This window comes from Schistocerca gregaria, chromosome 3, assembly GCF_023897955.1.
Source record: "Schistocerca gregaria isolate iqSchGreg1 chromosome 3, iqSchGreg1.2, whole genome shotgun sequence".
Lineage (NCBI taxonomy): Eukaryota > Metazoa > Arthropoda > Insecta > Orthoptera > Acrididae > Schistocerca > Schistocerca gregaria.
The window spans coordinates 628,946,421-628,972,914 of NC_064922.1; the positions used below are offsets into that span (position 1 = coordinate 628,946,421).

At 39.3% G+C, this 26,494-nt stretch overlaps 1 protein-coding gene across 3 annotated transcripts in view; it reads left to right on the top strand.

Moving 5' to 3' along the window:
- The window catches only part of LOC126354448 (uncharacterized), a 184,170-nt gene that overhangs the window by 96,686 nt on the left and 60,990 nt on the right, over nt 1-26,494 (top strand). For all 3 annotated transcript variants that reach the window (XM_050004137.1, XM_050004138.1, XM_050004139.1), the window contains 3 exons: nt 16,023-16,160; nt 18,708-18,783; nt 24,587-24,774. In XM_050004137.1, the coding sequence (XP_049860094.1) occupies nt 16,023-16,160; nt 18,708-18,783; nt 24,587-24,774 (402 nt within the window). The remainder of the gene's footprint in view (nt 1-16,022; nt 16,161-18,707; nt 18,784-24,586; nt 24,775-26,494) is intronic.

Here is a 26,494-nt window from a genome sequence, read left to right on the forward strand (position 1 = left end):
TCCCCTCAAACCCAGAACCTCTCACAGAAGAACCCCAAAAGTGCCCCACTTGTAACAGAATACTTCCCAGGACTGGATCAGACCTTGAATGTGGCTCTCCAGCAGTGATACGACTTCCTAAAATCCTGCCCCGAAATGAGATCCATCCTTCATGAAATCCTCCCCACTCCACCAAGAGTGTCTTTCCGCCGTCCACCTAACCTTCGTAACCTCTTGGTTCATCCCCATGAAATCCCCAAACCACCTCCCCTACCCTCTGGCTCCTACCCTTGCAACCGCCCCCGGTGTAAAACCTGTCCTATGCACCCTCCCACCACCACCTACTCCAGTCCTGTAACCCGGAAGGTGTACACAATCAAAGGGAGAGCCACATGTGAAAGCACCCACGTGATTTACCAACTGACCTGCCTACACTGTGATGCTTTCTATGTGGGAATGACCAGCAACAAACTGTCCATTCGCATGAATGGACACAGGCAGACAGTGTTTGTTGGTAATGAGGATCACCCTGTGGCTAAACATGCCTTGATGCACGGCCAGCACATCTTGGCACAGTGTTACACCGTCCGAGTTATCTGGATACTTCCCACCAACACCAACCTATCCGTACTCCGGAGATGGGAACTCGCCCTTCAGTATATCCTCTCTTCTCGATATCCGCCAGGCCTCAACCTCCGCTAATTTCAAGTTGCCGCCGCTCATACATCACCTGTCTTTCAACAACTTCTTTGCCTCTGTACTTCCGCCTCGACTGACATCTCTGCCCTTAACTCTTTGCCTTTAAATATGTCTGCTTGTGTCTGTGTATGTGCGGATGGATATGTTTGTGTGTGTGTGTGCGCGAGTGTACACCTGTCCTTTTTTTCCCCTAAGGGAAGTCTTTCCGCTCCCGGGATTGGAATGACTCCTTACCCTCTCCCTTAAAACCCACACCCTTTCATTTTTCCCTCTCCTTCCTTCCTTCCTGACGAAGCAACTGCCAGTTGCGAAAGCTTGTAATTCTGTGTGTGTGTTTGTGTGTTTTGTTCATGTGCCTGTCTGCCGGCGCTTTCCCGCTTGGTAAGTCTTGGAATCTTTATTTTTAATATATTTTTCCCATGTGGAAGTTTCTTTCTGTTTTATTTACATCGTCATTAATTTGAACCCAACAATTACGTTTGTTATTGTCTCTGTTGCATTTCGAAATCTTCTCTATCGTCTTACTTTCTCTTTTCGTTTGTACAAGAAGTTCCACTTTGTATTCATCTTCCATTTTTCCGTAATCTACCATACATTTTATCCTGCCTAATTATACTCAATAATACGTAATTTACTTCCAAACCATAACCTAAAATTTTCAACGCTTTCAACATAACCGTTGCTATAAAATCCATTGTTCCAAGTGTGCAAACATTTCGTGTAAACTCGTGAATACTATTTCACAGCTTCAGTTCCTTTCACCCATTACACAACCATCTCAGTTTTTTTTTTTTTTTTTTTTTTTTTTCAACAACTTTCGTTTTATTTCCATTCCCGTTTTTCCCACAAAACCGATCATTTTCTAGCAGCTTCCCACAGGTTTACACGTTATTATTTCTTCATCAAACAATTGTTAGCCTCATTATCATAACCTGCCAGTACATAACCAGTCCTTTGAATACATTTACACACATATTCTTCGAGATTTTATTCAAAAATTTTTTTTTTTTTCGAATTTTATTTTTTCGCAAATCATTTCTTCGAAACTTTTTTCGAAAAATTTTTTTGACGAAATTTTCTTGAATTTCTCGAAATTTTCTTGAATTTCCCCACCCTTTAACGTGATCTGGAGACAACATAACTACCCAACCTTTGCACCCATTGTTGTTCACCAACCTAAGTTCAGCACATGATCAACATAGCTCATCTCAAACCAACACTTTTTCGACTTTTTTCACACCTTTATCTCTCCCTATATAAATCTCTCTTTACTTTCACTTTAACCTCATATTACCCTTTCCACCTACCAATACCATGTCAACCTCACAACATCCCTACAACGACCCCATTAAATTTTATTTACATTCCCTCCGCAAACATGCCTTCACCCTAGCCAGATTACGCTCCCGTATTTTATTTACTCAGGCTTGTCTGACATTTGGCATTACTCCCAAAGGCCTCACACTTAAAGTTCCCATCTCTGGCTGCAATCCTTCTTTCCATCAGTCCTTATACCAGTTCCAAACAGCACAATCCATAGCCCTCACCCGCCTAATCCTTCACCTATACATCGACTCGGCCAATGAACACACCCGTCAACTCCTATCCCAAATCAAAGTCCTCAATCTTTCCTCTCCCGCATCCACACCGGCTGTACATAACATCCTCCTACAGGCCAACCGCAAATTAGAACAACATGCCACCCTCCACCTCAAAAAACTATCCAATCTCCTGGTTTCCCACCTCCGGAAAGGCAACTCACTCACCCTCCACAACCTTTCCAACAAACCTCAACCTCCTCTCATTGCACACAGACCCAGTCTCTCCCATCTACTCAATCTCCCACTTCCAGCTCCACTCCCCCCAACACCTCAAAATTCTAGTCAACACAATCTGGAACTACAACACCCCAATTCAGTAGTTAACCTTTCCTCCAAACCCCTCTCCCAATCCGAAACCTCTGTCCTATCCAAAGGCCTCACCTTCAGCCCTACTCCCAGGTTCAACCAAACTGCCCTTGTCAAGGATTTACTGTCCTACACTCGTAGTCTCTGCTGGAAATATCACTTTGCCATGAAGAAAAACAATCCTGATCCCACTCCTAATGATCCAACTCCCCAAGACACTATCCAAATTGAACCCTGCCTGCAACAGTTCCGTCCTCCATCACAGCGGGACCCACCTCCTCTTCCTCAAAATCACCCTCTCCAAACCTTCCAGGAATTTCTCACTTCCAGCCTTGCCTCTCAATCTTTCTTGAAAAACCTTAATCCTACTCCCAACATCACCACAGCCGAATCCCAGGCTATCCGTGATCTGAAAGCTGACCGATCCATCATCATTCTTCCGGCTGACAAGGGTTCCACGACTGTGGTACTTGATCGTCGGGAGTATGTGGCTGAGGGACTGCGTCAGCTTTCAGACAACTCTACATACAAAGTTTGCCGAAGTAATCCCATTCCTGATGTCCAGGCGGAGCTTCAAGGAATCCTCAGAACCTTAGGCCCCCTACAAAACCTTTCACCTGACTCCATCAAACTCCTCACCCCACCGTCACCTCGCACTCCTACCTTCTACCTACTTCCTAAAATTCACAAACCCAAACATCCTGGCCGCCCCATTGTAGCTGGTTACCAAGCCCCCACAGAACGCATCTCTGCCTACGTAGATCAACACCTTCAACCCATTACATGCAGTCTCCCATCCTTCATCAAAGACACCAACCACTTTCTCGAACGCCTGGAATCCGTACCCAGTCTGTTACCCCCAGAAACCATCCTGGTAACCATTGATGCCACTTCCCTATACACAAATATCCCGCACGTCCAGGGCCTCGCTGCAATGGAGCACTTCCTTTCACGCCGATCACCTGCCACCCTACCTAAAACCTCTTTCCTCGTCACCTTAGCCAGCTTCATCCTGACCCACAACTTCTTCACTTTTGAAGGCCAGACATACCAACAATTAAAGGGAACAGCCATGGGTACCAGGATGGCCCCCTCGTATGCCAACCTATTTATGGGTCGCTTAGAGGAAGCCTTCTTGGTTACCCAAGCCTGCCAACCCAAAGTTTGGTACAGATTTATTGATGACATCTTCATGATCTGGACTCACAGTGAAGAACAACTCCAGAATTTCCTCTCCAACCTCAACTCCTTTGGTTCCATCAGATTCACCTGGTCCTACTCCAAATCCCATGCCACTTTCCTAGATGTTGACCTCCATCTGTCCAATGGCCAGCTGCACACATCCGTCCACATCAAACCCACCAACAAGCAACAGTACCTCCATTATGACAGCTGCCACCCATTCCATATCAAACGGTCCCTTCCCTACAGCCTAGGCCTTCGTGGCAAACGAATCTGCTCCAGTCCTGAATCCCTCGACCATTACACCAACAACCTGAAAACAGCTTTCGCATCCCGCAACTACCCTCCCAACCTGGTACAGAAGCAGATAACCAGAGCCACTTCCTCATCCCCTCAAACCCAGAACCTCTCACAGAAGAACCCCAAAAGTGCCCCACTTGTAACAGAATACTTCCCAGGACTGGATCAGACCTTGAATGTGGCTCTCCAGCAGTGATACGACTTCCTAAAATCCTGCCCCGAAATGAGATCCATCCTTCATGAAATCCTCCCCACTCCACCAAGAGTGTCTTTCCGCCGTCCACCTAACCTTCGTAACCTCTTGGTTCATCCCCATGAAATCCCCAAACCACCTCCCCTACCCTCTGGCTCCTACCCTTGCAACCGCCCCCGGTGTAAAACCTGTCCTATGCACCCTCCCACCACCACCTACTCCAGTCCTGTAACCCGGAAGGTGTACACAATCAAAGGGAGAGCCACATGTGAAAGCACCCACGTGATTTACCAACTGACCTGCCTACACTGTGATGCTTTCTATGTGGGAATGACCAGCAACAAACTGTCCATTCGCATGAATGGACACAGGCAGACAGTGTTTGTTGGTAATGAGGATCACCCTGTGGCTAAACATGCCTTGATGCACGGCCAGCACATCTTGGCACAGTGTTACACCGTCCGAGTTATCTGGATACTTCCCACCAACACCAACCTATCCGAACTCCGGAGATGGGAACTCGCCCTTCAGTATATCCTCTCTTCTCGATATCCGCCAGGCCTCAACCTCCGCTAATTTCAAGTTGCCGCCGCTCATACATCACCTGTCTTTCAACAACTTCTTTGCCTCTGTACTTCCGCCTCGACTGACATCTCTGCCCTTAACTCTTTGCCTTTAAATATGTCTGCTTGTGTCTGTGTATGTGCGGAAGGATATGTTTGTGTGTGTGTGTGCGCGAGTGTACACCTGTCCTTTTTTTCCCCTAAGGGAAGTCTTTCCGCTCCCGGGATTGGAATGACTCCTTACCCTCTCCCTTAAAACCCACACCCTTTCATTTTTCCCTCTCCTTCCTTCCTTCCTGACGAAGCAACTGCCAGTTGCGAAAGCTTGTAATTCTGTGTGTGTGTTTGTGTGTTTTGTTCATGTGCCTGTCTGCCGGCGCTTTCCCGCTTGGTAAGTCTTGGAATCTTTATTTATATATATATATATATATATATATATATATATATATATATATATATATATATATATATATATATAAAACAGAAAGAAACTTCCACATGGGAAAAATATATTAAAAACAAAGATTCCAAGACTTACCAAGCGGGAAAGCGCCGGCAGACAGGCACATGAACAAAACATATGTCTGCTTGTGTCTGTGTATGTGCGGATGGATATGTGTGTGTGTGTGCGAGTGTACACCTGTCCTTTTTTTCCCCTAAGGGAAGTCTTTCCGCTCCCGGGATTGGAATGACTCCTTACCCTCTCCCTTAAAACCCACATCCTTTCATTTTTCCCTCTCCTTCCCTCTTTCCTGACGAAGCAACTGCCAGTTGCGAAAGCTCGTAATTCTGTGTGTGTGTTTGTGTGTTTTGTTCATGTGCCTGTCTGCTGGCGCTTTCCCGCTTGGTAAGTCTTGGAATCTTTGTTTTTAATATATATATATATATATATATATATATATATATATATATATATATATATATATATATATATATATATATATATATATATAGCATGCACTTCACACACGACTTGCTCATGCTAGCTTTCTTGGGCTCGAGCAAGGAATCAGTGTGCCATTCTGAGCTTTGATGCTTGGACTCAGGATAGTACTTGCAGATCCGGGTCTCATCACCAGTAAGCACTTTCTCCAGAAGGTTCGGATCAATATACAATTGTTGGAGCATTTCCTGGCAAACAGTCCTGCACCATTTCTTCTGATCCACTGACAAAACTTTTGGCACCAGTTTGGTACACACTTTCCGCATTATCAAATTCTCTGTAACAATCCTCCTCACTGTACTCTGACTGAGTCCCAATTCATCGGTAATTAATCTAGTACTAAGATGATGGTCATTGTTTAAAAGTTCCTGCACTCTCTCTCCACATTTTGATCCATTTGGCTTGATGATGACCTCCCAGAGCGGTTGTCATCTTCAACATTCCTGTGGCCATCTTTGAAACATTTGTACCACATGAAAACCATTGCATGGAACATGGCTTCTTCCTTAAAGGGCTCTTCAATCATACCGAGAGTGTCCATGGCAGTTTTGTTTAGTCCCACGCATAACTTAATTGCATAATGCTGCTCCAAGTGCTGCTCCATTTTCGTCTCTCCCACTTTTCAACCAAGGTCAATGACACGCACTCACTCTGCAAGCGATGTTCTCTCTCCAGGCTTCTGGAGGCAACTGTTGCAGCATCAGTTCGTTCCCTGAGACCCCCCACTACTATCCCCACTCGGTGGAACCAATCCATGCTCGCTCCCCTACTCAGAAATGAATCAGTCTTTTCTGAATCACACCTTGTATATGGGTAACCTGGAGGATCAAAAGGACATCAGAAAATATATTAGCTCAGTCACTTTTTTGGAAGGAGGAATACAGTACTGTAATAATCTTTTCTTATAGGTCAATAGATGACTAGCTATCGCTAAAGAGGTGCAGTGATCATTCACATAAGGTACAAAGGGGATAAAGTAGATCATGAATTGATCAGGAAGTCAGAAATGTCAGGTGGATAATACATTAGAAGGAAGGTTGGGCAGTAGTGAGTCTTAAAGGCAAACAAAACTTGAGTACTCATTATTAGGATAATGGAGGCACATGATGCACCTTATTAAGTTATGGTGTGGAGCTGTGTTGGCTAGATCACCTCGTAGATGTGAACCTGTACCAGGGTGGGTGAATCTGTAAGAGGGATGGCCCCAACCGTCTTTTTGTTTGCAAGTGAAGGAAGTGGAGTGCTACATCACATCATATATTGAGTAAATAGGGGAAAGAGTTCTGATCCCTGGAAAAATGGAGAAAAGAATAAGTTGAAAGGAAATGAAAGGACAAATGCCTCCAGACTAAAAGAATGAAGAAGAAAAATAATAAATAATTTGTATGACTTACCTGTTCTGAGCTTCATTAGCAAGATGCTGTTATGTTCTGAGGTTTGATCCTTATAGAGTGGTACCATAAGATAATCTGTAAAGAAGTGGCAAGACACAAGGCATGATTAGAAAGCACAGAATTGTGTAATGAAGAATGTAGTAAAACAGTGGATTTTTTGAGTAATAATAAAAAAATTAAATAGTGGAAGTAATTTATTTAACAATGAAAGATAGCAAAAATATAGAGCCCGCATGTCTATATTGGAAGGATATGTATGAACAAATAAAAACAACAAAGTATATATTATATAATAGGAAATTTCTTTACAGTAAATGTAGAAATCATGTATGGTGTTGTAGTATGCATGATATCTTCCATTCAGGCTGGGGAGTATGTAGTGTAACATGACATTTTGTTAGGAAATGTCATCGTACTCTTCAAGTAACAGAAGATATTCGTGTGAATATACAGAGAAAAACTATTATTTTAAGTTAACTGAACTAGAATGGAACAAAACACTGTTGCTAGGGTTGTGTTTAAGCAGAGCCAAGAAAATGCACGAGTTGCAACTTCGATGAGCACAAGTAGTGAATGGAAGTCATCGCTTGCTGTGCGGATGATGTTACTTCATGCAGCTGCTGATGCAAAGTGTTATGGTGGACTGCCAGGGAGTAACTAAAGAGCCTCCAATAGCAATGAACATTATGTAAAATGTAATGTAATGAACTTGCTCTCTTGTATATGAATCACAGGAAGAGCCTGTGCTCATTGTAAAGTACATTGTATTAATGGTTAACTTAACAATATATGATGAAACTGTGGTTATGATTACAGGCAGCCAGACTATCCATAGGATCTCCTGGCAATGACATATCAACTAAATAGCAGAAACAGTTCTTTTCAGAGCCCATTAACAAGAAACACTGGACCAACTATCAGACTCCTTCAACTGAAAATCAAAAGCATTAGGAGAGCAAAGTGTGACTACCTGTCAAAATTTTTGCTTGACAACAATATCAATGTTGTCGCCATTCAGGAAACTCATGTTTCCAGCGAAGAAATATTTTGAAGCCAATGTCAAATTCCTGGATATTCTGCACTTGGTGTAAATTACCATGAGGTGTATGGAATTGCTCCGTATGTCTGTAACAACATAAATGAAGCTTCACGGATTTCTGTAAGTGTGAAGGCAGATATACATACAGTTGTCATACAATTGCATTGTATTACTATTACAAATGTTTACAAACCACCCAAAACAACATGACCCAATTTTGTCCTATACACAGCAGAACATCCTGCAATTTACATAGGAGATTTCAATGGTCACCATGAACTTGGGAAGTACTCTCAAAATGATGAAAATGGGAGCATGCTTGCAGAATGGGTCAAAGAGAATAATCATCATCTAGTGTTTGATGCCAAAGATCAAGGCACTTTCAGGTCAGCTGTGTGGGACAAGGATCCAAATCCTGACTTATACTTTGTTAGCTGCAATGAAAGTGGTTCTTCCATCAGTGCCACAAGGAAAGTGATAGATGCCTTTCCTCACAGCCAATACAGACCTGTAATAATACAAACTGGCTGCACTGTTTCTGTCATATGATCAACTCCTCATGCTTGATGGAATTTCCAGAAAGCTGACTGGATGAAGTTTCCAATGGAACTGGATAAGACCATTTGCTGGATACCTCCATCACATAACGACTATCAATGCTTCATTGAGGCAGAAACAGCAACAGCTAAAAAGTTTATGCCAAGAGGATACTGAAAAGAATATGTTCCAGGATGGAATGATGAAAGTGAAACACTGTACCAACACTTCCAGCAAAGTGGTGACCCAGAGATAGCTATAGAACTATTGTCCAGCTTGGACATGTTTCGGAGGCAGAAATGGGCAGAAACAGTCAAAAATATGGACTTTACCCACTTGAGCAGGAAAGCAAGGATTCTTCTGAGAAAACTGGGAGGAAGTGGACCAGCATGAAGAAAAAATTCCGAAGTAATACCAGACCAAATTGCTTCCCACATCATTACTACCTCAAGAGTGCCTCCTGACAAGAAACATACAAGACATATCAGACAACAGCTTCGTGACCTGAAAAAGAAGGCATCTCCCTCATCTGAATATACCCATCCCTTCACAGTTTCAGACATTGACTCTGGACTGAAGGACCTCAGACCTCTTAAGATGCCTGGATTCAATGGTATCCATCCAGAATTCCTGATCCTTGTGGAAGGAAAAGCTAAGAAATGGCAGGCAGAATTCTTCACTGACTTCCTGCTGACTTGTCAATTTCCACCGGAGTTTAAAAAGACAATGATAGTATCTGTTCTGAAACCTGACAAACCCAGTAACATGATAGAAAGCTATCGCCCATTGCCCTACTTAGCTGCTGCTACAAGCTTTTTGAAAGGCTAGTATATAACAGAATAAGTAGCACTGTCCTAGAGAACATTCCAGTTGATCAGGCAGGCTTCAGACCAGGGCGTAGCTGCTGCAACCAAGTATTGTCTCTCACATCATTCATAGTCAGGATACCAAATGAAGCAGAAAACATCTGTGGTGTTTGTTGATCTAATGCCGCCTTCGACACGGTGTGGAGGGAAGGCCTTATTTACAAATTTATCTGCATCATATCCTTCAGAACAATGGCTTGACTGATTAACAACATGCTAAGTGATCAGAATTTTCAGGTAATCACTGCAAGCAACATAAGTAAGGAGAGGAAGCTCAACAATGGATTGCCTCAAGGATCAGTTCTTTCATCACTACAGTTCAATCTATATCTATCTGAACTACCTGACACTTTGTCCAGAAAATACTGCTATGCCAATGACCTGGCTCTAGCCATAAAACACCAGGAAATAAAGACAACAGAAGAGATTCTAACCAATGACCTGTCTGCATTAGATAATTACTTCTAATCTGGAGACTCCAACCCAGTGTGAGTAAAACAGAAGTGTGTTGCTTCCATCTAAATAATCGGTTGGCAGACGTAAAACTGGAAGTTTCAGAGGCAGAATTCTTTGTCATAATTGGAGCCCAAAATATCTTGGTGTCATCCTGGATCATACACTATGCTTCAAACAACACCTTCTTAACTTAGCTCAAAAGTTGAGGACTCAAAACAACATCCTCCATAAGCTAAGCGGAACACCCTGGGGATCTTCAGCAACCACCCTGCAATCTTCAGCTCTGGGCTTGGTGTACTCAAGTGCTGAGTATTGTGCACCTTTTTGGACGAACAGTCATCATACAAGACTTGTTGATACCCAGCTGAATATGACAATGTGCATAATATCTGGCGCAATCAGATTTACTCCAGTTTATTTGCTTCCACTGTTAACCAGTATAATGCCTCCTGGTCTGTGCAGATGTACTGCCCTTATGAGAGAATTCCACAAGATCTCCAGGAATTCTAACCTATCCGTGCATACCGTCCTGTCACTTTTAAATCATAAGAGACTGAAATCACACCATCCAACACTGTACGATGCTGCTGATATGGTTACTAAGGATTTCAAACCACTTGAAGAATGGAAAGGTTGGTGAGAAGCAGTGACAGATGTGCACCTGCATAACATCTTCTCAGGTGCTAAACTTCCAAGTGGATTCAACCTACCATGCAAGACCTGGACTACTCTCAGCATAATCTGTACTGGCCATGGCTGATGCAGGGATGCTCTCTTTAAGTGGAAGAAGCTGACTGATCCAGCCTGTGACTGCAGGGCTCCATACCAGACTGTTCACCACATTGTCAGTGAATGCAGGATTCGAACCTATCATGGCACCAAAGATGACTTCCTGCTAGCAACTCTAGATGCAGTGTGCTGTATTGCAGGACTGGAAATTCAGTTGTAAAGACAAACTTAAGTTTCTTGTGTGTCAATATGAACATATGTCTATGTAATTTAATATCATGATGTGTCTGTATTAGCCATATGCTAAATAAAACAAATAAATCTGGTTATGAACACTTCACATAATTTGAGGAGAAAAATGAGAGCATTTTCTCCAGATAATTCACAAAATTTTCAGGGAAGAGGATCCAAGCATGGTGAACAAGCTGGGACTGAATTTTTAAAATTAAAAAAAAAAAATCATGTGCTATTCCAGAGGAAGTATGTAACTGGTAGGTTTGATGTCTCCCTAAGAACCCTAGGCACATGAAAATATAAGGTACTGATACCATTCATTCGAGAACCGTCATTTCACACTTTCTGATAACATTTTTTGATTTACTGGAAACTAATTAATTTGAAAGATAATTAAAGTACATGATTATTGTCTTTTGTGCCATACTACCTGCTAGATTCTGTACCTCTGGTACCCCAAGTTTTATGAATCCAATGACATCCTACACTAATTAATTAAGCCAAGAGTGAAGATTTTGTATAATTTATCATAATGTAAAATTATTTTCAAGATGCCAACTGTGCTCGTAAGTAGGGTATTCTGAATGCAGATGCATAAAATGGTTCTGTGTGTATTTATAATTATTATTTTATAATTAATTTTATAATTATTAATTGTCAGTACATTTTGTAGAAGTCCCCACTAAATTAGTTACATTCAGAATAGAAAAAGCTATTGTACCCATTTTTCAAAATATTATGTAGCTTCTGAAATCAAGAAAAATCTTCACATCAGATCAACCCCACCCCAAAATCAGCAGTGAAGGCTCAAGTGTAGCAATGGTAACCTTTATGTGTAACTAGTCCATAAAGAGTGTGAACCTCAATGTCATATGAGTGATGTTTATGTACCTTAAAGTCTGCAGTTGGGAAGTGAATATGTGCAACTATTCCATAAAGGTATGTGGGGCCTAGTCATGCTGTTAACATCTCTGAGAGTCTGGGCTCAAATGTAACAACCATCCAATAACTACATAACAAATATATGTAACATCTCTGAGTCACAGTTTTGTAAAAAAGTCAGCACTCAGATATTTACCTTTTAACATCTGAATTACTACAGTGATTAACTTGACCAGTGGGTGCTTTCATTGAGATGACTTTACTGAAAACACTGTCATTTGCACTGCTCTAGTTATGATTCTGCCAGGGAGTCATGCTGCTGCTGTGTTCTGTGATGATGACGTTGTGTTCATTGAATATTGTGTCACTTCACTCAGATAGTGTTGTCAAGGTCCATCCTGGAATTTCACTTATCAGAATAGTTCCACTATATTTCTTTATGTGTGCAGTTGTGTCCATAACTTAGTGCAGTTATACTGTAGAAGTAAACTGTTTGTCAGATTTTTCAATTTGGAATGTGTCTGTAAAGAGAATACATCTTTAAATATAGACATTTCTACAAATAGAATACTAAAACAATGTGACTTCTGAAATTTTCCCAGTGTATTTCTTCTTCTAATAATTTCTGGGTATACAGCCAGATCCCGTCGACATTCTGCCACGATATTTCAGCCCGGAGATGTCCAGCCATCATCAGGTGAGTACACAACTACTGAAGAGCCCAGGAGTAGTTGTGGTATTTATGCTGAATCTCACGCATGCAAAATGTACTGGCATCCTACAGCACATGCATCAGGTGTTGACATGCGCGGCATAGCCGAGTTGTACATGCTGCCCTTGGTGGTGAAGGTAAAATATCATCTAGTCATGGAGTATCAAATGACGCTGTTGATTCCGCTGTGATTGTATAATTTTAATAACAGGATTCCAATTTTTATCCAGCTGAAAGCCATTGTCATGATTTATAAAATTATCGGCAAGACGTATTTTCACTGATTATTTGATTACGGAATCCCAAAATCCGGAAACCGGAGCTAAACTTTTTGTTCCATTGTATTCCACTGAATTTCCCAAAGAAATACAGTGCTCTGCTGCTGCCAATTTTGACGGTTGCCGCAGACGGGTGTATCTGTCATGTTCTGTACATCATTCATGGACAGTTCTTGTTGTCTGGCCAATATATGCAGAGCCACATTCACAGGGAATTTTGTAGACGCCTGTTTTCTTCAGTTGTAAATCATCTTTAACAGATCCAACCAGGGCACAGTTCTTTGCTGGTGGATGAAAGATAACTTTGATTTTATTTTTCTTCAGTAATCGGCCTATTTTCAATGACACATTCCCGGCAAATGGAAGGAACGCAGTTGATTTAAAGTCATCATCAGCATGCTCAGTGCGTTGCTTCTTGTTATGACAGTTGCACTTGGCACACCTTATTTGGCATGAAGTGTAGCCATTCTCTTTAAAAAACTTCTCCAAGTGTTCTAATTCTGCCTGGAGGTTTTCATCATCTGTTATTACATGCGCTCGATGTATTAAGGTACTGAGAACACCGGCTGTTTGTGCTGGGTGATGCCAGCTTGACGTCTGGAGATACAGATCTGTGTGAGTCAGTTACCTGTATACAGAATGTCCTAATTACCCAACATTTTTACAGCGTACTAGCACATCTAGAAATGGTAAAGTGCCATCTTTTTCAATTTCCATTGTGAATTTGATGTTCTCATGTAATTTCTTCATGAGATTCACCACAGATCGTCCAGAGATAGCTTCTTGCGGCTTTCGAGTTATGAAGGTTTTTGACAATGTGATGATGTCAGTGCTTGCGAAAGTTTAAAACTTGGCTCCTACACGTCACTGCCTTTAAGAGATTTCATCAGTTCCATTGAAGAAGCCATAAGATGTCTCCCTGTGGATTCTGCAGATGAAATTCGATGTGAATGTTGCCGAACATTTTTGAAATGTGTGCCACAATGGAGTAACATTTCGCCAGCTGAAAGAGCTGCCCTCCGCAGCCTCAGAGAAGATACTAGCACAGTAGCACTGCCTGCAGATAAGGGTAACGCCACAGTTCTTCTGACAAGAGAAGCCTACAATGAGAAGATATATAGTCAGCTAAATGATTCTATGCACCACAGAATTGAAAAGGAACCAACAGGCCGAATATCAAGGAAAACTGCTACCCTTTTGAACGATTGTTCTCTACCTGAACAAGTTATCAAGACATAGAGACCACACAATGCAGTACCACCAAGACTCTATGTTCTTACCAAGATACACAAGGATGGTGCCCCACTATGATTAATAGTGAGTAATATTTGTGCTGCGACCTATTCTACAGCAAAATATCTGGCCTCACTACTAAAGCCGTATGTGGGTACTTGTTGCCACTATATACTTAATTCTGAGGATTTTGTCAGTCGCTTGAAGGAAGCTAAGCTTAGCAGCTCGGATTTATTAGTCAGATTCGATGTGCTCTCACTTTTTACCAAAGTGCCTTTAATGAAATCGTTACATCTTATGGTAACTTATTCAGTGCAGAAATAATGACCTTGTTTGAACATATACTCTCCTCAACGTACTTTTTATTAATGATGAATTCTTTGAACAAACAGACGGCGTCGCCATGGGGTGCCCTTTGTCCCCTGTGGTAGCTAATCTCTTTATGGAAGACTTTGAGGAGAAAGCATTTGAGTCTGCTGTTTTAAAGCCTACGGTATTCTGGTGGTACGTAGATGATACTTTTGTTGTATGACCTCATGGCAGACAGTAACAGGAGAAATTCCTTCATCATTTAAACCCATTACATGAGAACATCAACTTCACGATGTAGATTGAAAAAGATGGCACTTTACCATTTCTAGACTTGCTAGTACACCGTAAAAATGATGGGTCATTAGGACATTCTGTGTACAGGAAACTAACTCACACAGATCTGTATCGCCAGGCATCAAGCTGGCATCACCCACCGCAAAAATCCGGTGTTTTAGTACCTTAATACATTGAGTGCATGTAATATCAGATGATGAAAACCTTCACTCAGAATTGGAACACTTGGAGAAGGTTTTTAAAGAGAATGACTACACTTCATGCAAAATAAGGAAGGCCATGCGCAACTGTCATAACAAGAAGCAACACACTGAGGATGCTATTGACAACTTTAAATCAACTGTGTTCCTTCCATACGCCGAGAATGTTTCATTGAAAATAGGCCAATTACTGAAGAAAAATAAAATCAAAGTTATCTTCCACCCACCAGCAAAGAACCGGGCCCTGGTTGGATCTGTTAAAGACGATTTACAACTGAAGAAAGCAGTCGTCTACAAAATTACCTGTGAATGTGGCTCTGCATATATTGGCCAGCTGACAAGAACTGTCCATGAATGATGTACAGAACATGAAAGATACACCTGCCTGTGGCAACCGTCAAAATCGGCAATAGCAGAGCACTGTATTGCTTTGGGACATTCAATGGAATACAATGGAACAAAAATTTTGGCTCCAGTTTCCAGATTTTGGGATTCCGTAATCAAAGAGTCAGTGGAAATATGTCTTGCCGATAATCTTATAAATCGTGACAATGGCTTTCAGCTGGATAAAAATTGGAATCCTGTTATTAAAATTATACAGTCAAAGCGGAATCGACAGTGTCATTCGATACTCAATGACTAGATGATCTTTTACTTTCACTACTGAGGGCAGCATGTACAATTTGGCTATGCTGTACATGTCAACACCTGATGCATGCGCTGTAGGATGCGAGTACATTTTGCATGCACGAGATTCAGCACAAATACCGCAACTGCACCTGGGCTCTTCAGTAGTTGTGTACTCACCTGATGATGGCCGGACATCTCTGGGCCGAAATATAATGGCAGAATGTCGACGGGGTCTGGCTGCATACCCGGAAATTATTAGAAGAGGAATACTAAAACTATATCAAACAAGTGCTGTCTTCATCATAGAGATTCCAATATATTTTTCGAGTTTTTATGGTGATAATATGCTAGTAAAAAACACTATAGACCTCTTTACAGCATTATAATTTAAATTATAATTTATTTTATTCCTTGGAAAGCACAGATAAGACTGTGAGCTGTAAAGTTTGTCCATTTTCAGCATCAAGTTGACTATTCCAGCATGGGGAAGCTCCCTTACATCACTACAACCAGGATCATCTGTTATTGGTGCTATAGAAGGGGCTACAGCTCAAGCAGAGTTCTCATTTGACTTCCTGATATTGTTGCTAATTGCTGGGTAAGTATGAACAGTATAGTAGTAATAATGGGATTTCCTGTGCTTGTTACAGCCCATACTGCCCCTCTTCTCTTCTACTGTGTCTCCGAACTTCTCAGAGACAGTTAGAGCATTAGTTATCAGCTGTAGAAAAATGTTATAAAAATTTCATAGACAGAAAAATGAAGCACCTGTGTTTGATGTTCTAAAAATCATGAGGACTCATGTATTATTTTGCACCGGAAGCTGACAGATTTCTGAAATTGATAGCAGCGAGAGCTCTGTGCCAACATATGGGTAATGGAATAGTTATCACCACAATGCACTCACTAATTTGTCATGATTTATTAATCATACAATGAAGAATATTGTTAAGAGATGTGTAATGTGTCTGTTAGAACTAATTCTATACACTATATCAAATAATTATTTACCATTAAGTGCTATGAACTATTTGTGTGTAATAAGGAGTTGTTGTTGGTACAGGTGTTTATTAAAGATGAATACTGCAACCATTATAGTTAGCAGAATCTCCAGTTCCTAAATTTGCAGGGTTCCCAATTTCTTGCTCTATATTTGTTGGAGCATGATGAAGACCTTTGTATAAGAATACAATAACCCAGTAACTGATTTGTAATCACATAAAAGGAATCAGAAACCACAAAGGAATAATACTTTCCTTTATTCTGCTTTTGCAATCCACACTTCTTCTGAAAGTGATTTGTATTATTTGGCAACAAAAACTGTCAAGTAATTATGGTTGAGTGTGAGTATAAAAATTCAGAGTTCTTTAATTAGGCGAGTTCTTGATGTATGGTTGTTCACTGTACACAATATCTTTATTGCTCCCTTCTCCTAAAAAAACTCTATATACTTTATTACATTCTACTATTTTTCCTTCTCTTCCTTTCCTCTCCAGTCACAGGTAAATGTTCATTTCCCTTACCTACCTGAATTACCTTTCATTTCATAACCCACTGTTTTAATATCTCGATCCGTGGAGCTAGAGGGTTAATATATTTGTACTACTGTGGTGGAATTTAACTTAATTACTAACTTAGATATTATAATGTATTCACTATGCTGTTCATAGTAGCGATCGATGTTTTTATTTTCTTATTCATTATTAGACCTATCCCTGCATATCACTGTTTGATTTTGTATTTAGAACCCTATACTCACCTGACCAGAAGTCCTATTTTCTTGCATTTGAACTTCATTCATTTCCACTATATGTAACTTTGTGGAATTTCTGTTGGGTTGTTGCCCAAGGAAACACACTCATTTCTGTAAGGCGTGGTATATTTCATAACAGACGTCCACATTACAATGTCGTATAGCCAACTGAACAAGCTAGATGGCATGTGCCGTTCACTGAAAAGAATCAAAGAACTTGCAATGGCAGAGATATGTTGTACATACCTGTTGATGCCACACAGCCACCACCTCCCCCACCCCCCACCCCCCTGCAGTGTGGAGCATGGTTTGAGCACAGATGAAGGGAAGGGGGGGGGGGTGTCTGGTGGTGAAGGCAGTGAGGGAGATGTAAGTAAACATAATCACAGATATTAGGAAGATGTCAGCCCTTGCTGAATGGTGCTATAAAAGATAACTCGTGCATCTTGAAAGTGATGGTTTGGTGTAGCATATGGTGTTCTCATATTATTGGGACCTTCTTCACTCAGGGTAAACCCACAGCAGGCCATTATCTACAGTTGTTAAATGAATAAATACTGACATTATTGCTATCTCAAGGCAAGTCATTACCAACTTTCTTTCAGCACAGTGGTGCCCCACCTCATTACTGCTGTGCAGGCATACCTGGTATCCAGTTTTCCTGGAGATGGATAGGTTGTTGTGGTTGGACTGATGCCTACATATTTTTATGATGCCTGTGGAAAATCGTGAAGACAACTGTGTAAAAATTGAAGATCAGAAACTGTGCCCACCTCAGGGAGCTGATAATTGTTGTTTGTGCTCAAATGATGGTACATTTGTTGGTGTAAGACAATGGGGAGTGCATGAAGTGGATAACAACCATGTAACATGGACAACATGTCAGGAACATCCTGTGGTTGTTGTCTGCTATAACCTACATTTGCCTTGTACTGTATATATGCAACATAACTCAGGAATGAAGAAAGAAATGTACAAATAAAAGACACCATTGTTTTCCTTGTGTAATTCTTCACATGTTTAGTATCTCATATGACCACTTTTCCATTTGAAAATTATGATTTGTATCCTAGATGGTGGCTTCTAAACTAGCCACCATGCTGGTAAAATAGCCTCACATGTTTTCCTCCTCACATCTCATAGTGCTTGACTTAAAATTGTGGTTTATTCCATTGTTTTAGCTTAGAAGGGTGATTCCACATGTATACACCACATTGTATTTTGTTTGACTGATCACTATTAGTCAAATGCTTGTTATTAGTCTGTCAGATTATATTGCAATAAAATAATGATCATATGTAAAATATGCAAGAACTTTTTCTGTTACCCCAAAACTTACAATTAGATGAGAAGTTTTATCAATTTCATGTTGTCAGAAACACTTTTTTTCAGGTTTGTTGCAGCTCTTGGTCTCATGGAAAACAGTATTATAATACTCATTGCAAGTATGCTTATATCACCTCTCATGGTAAGAAATGTACAATTTTTCCAGTTTGTGTGTGAGAGAGCAAATTACTTTCTTCTAAATGAGCAGTACCTGTAGTTATCTTTGAAACTGTCTAGTACAGAAGTTTTTAGAGGGGACAATTCCAGATATCTGTGACAAGGACTCATATGATCATGTACCGTATGGATTCAGTTTTCTTCATTTCAGTGAGCAACTACAGGTGCTCTACAAGCCACCACCTTTTGTGATTTACATGAACAAGAATTTTATATGTATGTTTCAATTCTGTGCTATCAAGAATAAAAGATGGACATAAAAGCATCACTGTTGTCTCAGACATGCATCTGGTAGTTCCATTAAACCAGCAAATACTCTCTTAAACTACATTATATCACAGAATCAGGAATTCTGAATGTCCACATGACTTCAAAGACAGAATATTTTATTTGCTAAACACTTGTTGTATTTCTCTAACAAACATCATAAGCCATTGGTTGCTCAGGGATCTGCAGTATAGTCCTTTCAATCATAAATTAACAGGTTACTGAAATACATTAATGCACTTGCAGACAATTGAAGAAATTACATGTTTTGTTGTATTAGCTCTTAAGGAGAGTTAGAATGGGAAAAATTCACATTCTCAGATTTTTATCTCATTATAAAATTTTCAATTTTCTGAATAAAATGATATATCGCATGAACTCACATGGGAAGTATTATATTTTATTTTTTAAACATAATCTAGGCTGGTTGAAAATATTAAAATTTTAACGTGCATTACTTTGAGGTCTAATAAAATCAGTAATTATTTATATAGAAGGCTGTGGATTGCTGAGCTATAAAGATCATGTCCTGAAGAGGATGGGCACCAGGTTGAGGAAGTTGAAACAAAGTTTGAGAGACAGGAAAGTTTCTGATGGTAAAACCATAAGAAGCAGGCTGACAGACAAAATGATTGATGAACTACAGCAGTATAATGGCATGGCCATTAGAAATAATACTGAGGATTTGTTGAAAATGAAGCAGACAGTATGTCCTACCTTCTTCCACAGACTGTCAACTGATGAAGAACCAGTACACCACCTTTGCCCTCCTGGACCTGATTCATCGTGCAATTACTGCAATGCCCAGTACTCAGACTCTTCATAGAGCCATAAAGATTCCATCCCAGCAGCAGTCATGGATACCATAAAACCTGTTTACAGCAACGTGGCAAATCCTTAATTACTGAAGAAGTGTCTGCATGGTCAGACTCACAATGCCAATGAGTCGTTCAATAATTTTACATGGAGTTGCTACCAAAAAATGTTTTTGTTGGAATGAAGACACTAAAGTGGGGGATCAGGGATGCTGTTATTGCTTTTAATTATGGCAAAATTTGTAGGGTGAAAGTGCCACAGTATATGGGAATTAATCTTGGAGCAAACTGCATCAGAGAACTTGAACGGATGGACAAAGTTCGCATTGATAAAGCAGAGTATGCAGCACAGTAGGCCACTAAGGAATTCAGAAGGAAGAAACAACTTAAAAAAAGATCAAGAGGATGATATATGGTATGGTGCAGCACACTTCTGGGTGACTAAAAATAAAAAATTAAGCGTATATTAAGTGAGTCACTGATTTTTGAAACTTAGAAGCCGTTCCTGAAAATTTTCATTTTTTGTTGCATTTTTCCCTAAATCTCAGAAACCACTTCGAGTAGAGTGTTCTAATTTTCAGGGAGTAATAACATACATATCCTGAGTCTACTGAACTAAAAGAAGAACGTAATGTTATTTATAATTAAAATTATTTAGGATAACATACAAAAAAAGTGCACAAATTTTAACCGTGTAATTAAAAATTGTGTTTCTGAAAGTAGTGGCTGAAATGCAGTTATTGTAGTTCAGCAGACTCAGAACATACAGTTTAATTTTAATGTCTACAGTGGTTCCTGAAATACAGTGAAGCCAAGTCATTAAATTTAACATTGTCGGGATAGGGCATTCCAACTCCCCTTAACCTGGCGTGAGTGAGATTGGGTATGCCATACCCAAGGTGTTTTGAAGTGCTGATTATTGAATGTCATTGTGGGCACAGAAATCTTGCTGTCACAGTAGTTGGAGGAAAGGGAGAGGGGTGCAAGATGCAGTTTAAAGTTTATTGTTGTGCCAGTGTCATAGGGAGATACACGTGTGGAGAGGTGGCTAGGATGCAACACACCCAATCTTTTAGTCAGTTTTACATTTTTGAGCTGTCAGCAAGTTCATGAGATATTTAGTTATTTATAGTATTCTTTGATTTATTTTTATATTTTATTTTTCTCAAGCTCTCTTATGAAGAAAATGAATGTTGGCTACAAGAACTACTAGAAGTTTTAGAAAATTGTTCAAATGCTAGTTCCTGTGACTCTGAAAGCGAAGAAGAGGCAGTTTCTCAAAGAAGTAAAGAAAGTGATTTGGAACAAGAGGGTATTTTGTATGGACAATCTGCATTACCAGTTCGTAGTCAGTCACCTGTGGTACGTGGGTCTTTTTATACCTCCAAAGATGGTACAAAATGGATGAAGGATTGTCGTAGGCAAAGTGTTCGTATTCATTCAGAGAATGTTATTACCAATTCTCCAGGTATAAAAGGTGCTGCAGAACAGGCAAAAACACGGACTGAATGTTGGTGTCTTTTTATAACAAACAGCACGTTGAATACTGTACTTAAATAAACAAATAATCAAATAAGGAATGTCAAGGGAAAATCTCCAGAAATTGAAGAGCAGTACCACATGAATGATACAACTTTGGAGGATTTGAAAGCATTTAAGGCATTTATGGGACTTTTGTATACAGTGGGCCGAAAATGCACAAATTGGCAAAACTTGAATGATTAGTGGCGTACGGATGGTACTGGAGTTGCAATCTTTCGCTCTACAATGTCACTGCAAAGGTTTTATTTTCTCCAAAATTATTTGAGAGTCAGTGATGAGAACTCCTTGAATGAAAGGCAAAAGAGTGACAATATGGCTGCTATAAGAGATATTTCTGATAATTTTGTTGAAAATATTCAACAACATTATATGCCATCTGAGAACCTTACTATTGATGAGATGCTATTATCTTTCCAAGGGAGATGTCAGTTCCTGTATACATGTGAAGCAAATCAGCCAAATATGGCATTAAATATTTGCTCTTGTAGATGTGAAGACATTCTATATCCTCAAACTGAAGTATACTCAGAAAACAGCCACCAGGACCTTACCAGATTAGTAATAAAATGTATGATATTGTAAACCATTTAGTGGAGTCAATAATGAAAACAAATAGGAATTTGACATTTGATAATTGATTTATTAGTTACCTCCTCTTGAAAGAACATACATTGATTTCTGTCAGCACAGTCCATAAAAACAAGACTAGTGTACCTGAGATTTTCAAAAAAGGAACAGAGGTATATAGTTCTCAATTTGGGTTCCAGAGTGACGTTACATTGGTGTCTGTGTCCTATGTACCTAATAAAAATAAAGTTGTGCTGGTTATGCCAAATTTACACCATGACAAAAACATAGACCAATTGACAGGTGATAAAGAAAACTGGAAATGATTAATTATTGGAATGCTACTAAAGCCAGTATCAATGTCGCAGTTTAACGGTGTGCCACTTATGATGTTGCCCGCAACAGCAAACATTGGCCTATGACAATTTTGTATGGAATACTCAATATGGCTGCCATAAATGTCATCACAGTCTACAGAGAAAATGAGAAAGATGACAAAACATGCATGAAGCACCAAGATTTCATTCATAATGTAGTTTTGAATCTGATAAATGACAGTCTGCATTAGACAAGAAAACATACATCTTCGAAGCAAAATTTGAAAGAGGATCGCTGATAAACTGGGAAAAACATCATCGCCAGTTTGAAAAAAATGACTGGTAGATATGTCAGGTGTGGTGACTACTGAAAAAAAAAGGCAGGATAAAAAAATATTGTTGTTCGAAGTGTGAGAAGCCATGGAGCATGTGATTTTTATGTGCGGAGAATGTGCTGATTTGTAGGTGTAATGTGGATGCTGAGCTAATTTATCGCATAAGACCTTTTATTTTCTTTTTCTGCTTTATAATTAGAAGTTAATATAATAATTTTAGTCGAATTTTTTATGAAAAAATTTTATACTTCTGAAACTTGTACATTTCTTAAATGCATACCAATCTTTTTGTTGTGCCTGTTTGTGACTCAACATCCCTCTATATGGTGAGTAGTACTCTATACTTTTTGTAGTGTTGTTATCAAATAAATTAATCAATTTTGCTTTTACAATTCAAGTACTAGCAAATTTCTGATGTGGGTACACAAAAAATAGCATATCATAGTTATTTTGAATCTGTGGTTACCTGTAGTAAGTTTTCTGGAGGAGTTCAAATAGCATACCTCATATCCAGAAACTAGAGAAAAAAAATGTCAGACACATGTACTTCACAGAAAAAAGTCTTGTCACCCATTATTTCAAAAACTAAAAATTACAGCTCTTCCCTTCCTGTAAATTCACTAAATTATAAGTTTCTTACACAAATTGCTTGAGGAGGAGCAAAGAGAATTTTATGCTGCCCACAGACAACATCTGAAATGATTTTTGCAGCTCCACAGTATACTAAGGTGAAAATATGCAATAAGTAAATAAGTAAAACATATGTTGTATGAAGTCAGAGATTTGAATAATAAGGTTCCAGCAGTCTGTGGGAGGAATTTTGCTATTCAGCAGAAGAACTCATCGAAGATGAAATGATAATTTGAGCAATGGGTGACTTGATATTATATTATTCTTTTATTTTGTGTGTACACTGATGCTAAAAAACTTGTATTAATATTAGGGTACTGTTATTATTGGTAATTGTTTTTTGTAAAGTTTAAAATGTGATTTTTGTTTCTGAGTCAAATTATTTAGCTTATGTATGTTATGATACCAATAAATCAAAATTGAAAAAAGAAATCATAATTCATGATACCAAGAACTACTTTATAAGGTGAATGGATAGATAAAAAAAATCTACTCACCAAGCAGTGACAGTAGAGCACACACACACAAAGGTTTAACTTTTACAAACTTTGGGAACCAATGGCTTGTTCTTTTGGCAATATAGTCAGAGGAGAAAGAAGAGGTGTTAAGGAAAAGGAGCAGAGAGGTTTAGGGAAAGGAGTTCAGTTCTGATAAGTCACCCTGAACCCCAGATCAGGTTTTACCTTCATGGGATGAGATTTACTTATTGTATTACGCTGGTAAAAAGGAGTATAAATTATGTAGAAATGTGGAAGAAGTGGCCTGCACAACATTCACAGGCCATAAAAATCTTACAGGAGTGACACAGCATACAGAAATACTGCAAACTGATTTTCAGATTATCTCATAAAGTGTTATTAGTGCTCTAAGACACTTCCACTTTACAAATTAATTTGTATCCGATGATGTAAGCAGGACTTCCAATTGCAACTAGCAGCAACAAAAGACTGGCCTAAATGTAACAGAACTCTAACTTTCAGATCCAGAGGTATTTTCATTTGGAAACAGATAGGAAAAGACTGAGCAGATAAATGTTCAGGGATTATTTAGGAAAATTACAAAAGACCATGAATTGAGCTTGATCTTACTTCTGGCTCTAGTTGACCTTCTTATTTAATTCGTCAGTAGGCCTATTTCTTCCAAAACTGTTCTTTCTTTTAATCAAAAATGCAACGTTTAAAAACTAGCATTTTTAAAATTTGTTCATTGTTTCTGTGTGATTTGTTTTCAGCAATTTATTTCATTTAAAAAAAACACTACTTTTTTGTAGCTACCTAACTCATATTTCATTCCAGGGACCTGTGTTATCATGTGCTGTTGGAGCAATGACAAGAGACATACAACTGGTGAAAATGGGTATACTAAATGAAATTTTTGGTCTCCTGTTTTGTATAATAGAAGGCTTCTTTTGTGGTCTCATTATTGGTCTATCAACGGAACACTTTGGTACAGGTGAATGGCCCACAGAAGAAATGATTTCTAGGTAGGTACTCAGAAATTTAACTATCTTTTGGGCACTATATTAATATTATATAACCATTGTTTTAAAATGTATAAGACAATGAAAGTCTATGGTAAATTATTTGAACTTTTAAAATTTAATTTCTATAGTGATCATTAGATGTTTAATTCAAGAAGCATTTGAAATAAATTTGGCATGATGGAGAAAAATTTTATGATGCTTACCACAGAGAAGATAAGAAATGAAATGTTAATCCATAGTGACAAGTCACTAAAATTAACTGAATTGAGTTTTTATTCATCCTTTGACAATTTATACTGAATGTATTTCATCGGTATATATATTCCATCTGCAGCTGAAAAGAATGCATTTCATTCAGTGGTACTGTTTTCTCATCTTGTTTCTTTCTTTTAATGTGGATGTGGTGTCTGCAGTCACATTTCACTTGAGCTACAAATAAAACATGAGACCATAACTGGTGAATAACTGACAGACAACAAGGCTGACAATCAATCTATTGAGAAGATACACTGTTTTGGACAGCCAATAACACACTTCAAGGTCAGGTTTGGGTCAGAAGGGAGTGAGGGGAAGGGCTGTTTCCTAGCATCCCACTTGTATACATACATACATTAATCCTTGTTCCGTAGATCATGAATATGACATTTTGTAATGATTTGGAACATGTCATTTTAACATGAGTCCTTTACACAAAATATTTTTTTTTTCTTACAGTTACTACTTCATATCTAAGAATTCTTCTATTGAGTAGAAGGAGTCATCATTCAGAAATTCTTTTATGAGGGTAATCTCAAAAGTAAGGTCTCCTATTTTTATTACAAGCACATAGACCTGTTTATTTCTACAGTGGTTTACATTAGTTTACAGCTTGAACATTTAGGTATTTTTTGACATAATCATCATTTCTGTCGATGCATTTTTGTAGACCCTGTGGCAGTTTTTGTATACCCATGTCATACCAGCTCACCGCCATGCTGTTCAGAAAGTTATGAACCTCTTCTTTCACCTTGGTGTTGGAGCTGAATCACTGGGACCACAATTAATGCTGACAGGTACTGCGAGACTCTGAAAAAACTCAAACAGCCAATTCAGAACAGGAGAAGAGGAATGTTGACCAAGGGCGTACACATTCTCCATGACAACACTCGCCTACACATCGCTCGGCAAACCATTGCTCTTGTGCAACAGCTTTAGTGGAACATATTCATCCACCCACCCTATAGTCCTGACTTGGCGACCAGGTCCCTAGGTTAAAAGAACATTTGGCCGGAAAGCGATTCAGCTCTGACAACGAGGTGAAAGAAGAGGTTCATAACTTTCTGAGCAGTATGGCAGCGAGCTGGTATGACATGGGCATACGAAAACTGCCACAGTGTCTACAAAAATGCATCAACAGAAATGGTGATTATGTCAAAAAATAGCTAAATGTTCAGTCTGTAAACTGATGTAAGCCATTGTAGAAATAAACAGGTCTATGTACTTACAAAAAAAATAGGAGACCTTGCTTTTGGGATTACCCTCATAATTTGCTTTTAAATGTTGGTTGGCTATAAGACTTTTAATACTCTTTGGTAAATGACCAAAGATTTTTGTGGCAGCATAATTCACCACTAACTGTGCCAAAGTGAGATTTAATCCAGAATAGTGAATATCATGCTTTCTCTTATAGTGTTGTAGCTATGCACTTCGCTGTTATTTTTGAATTGGGATGGGTTATTAA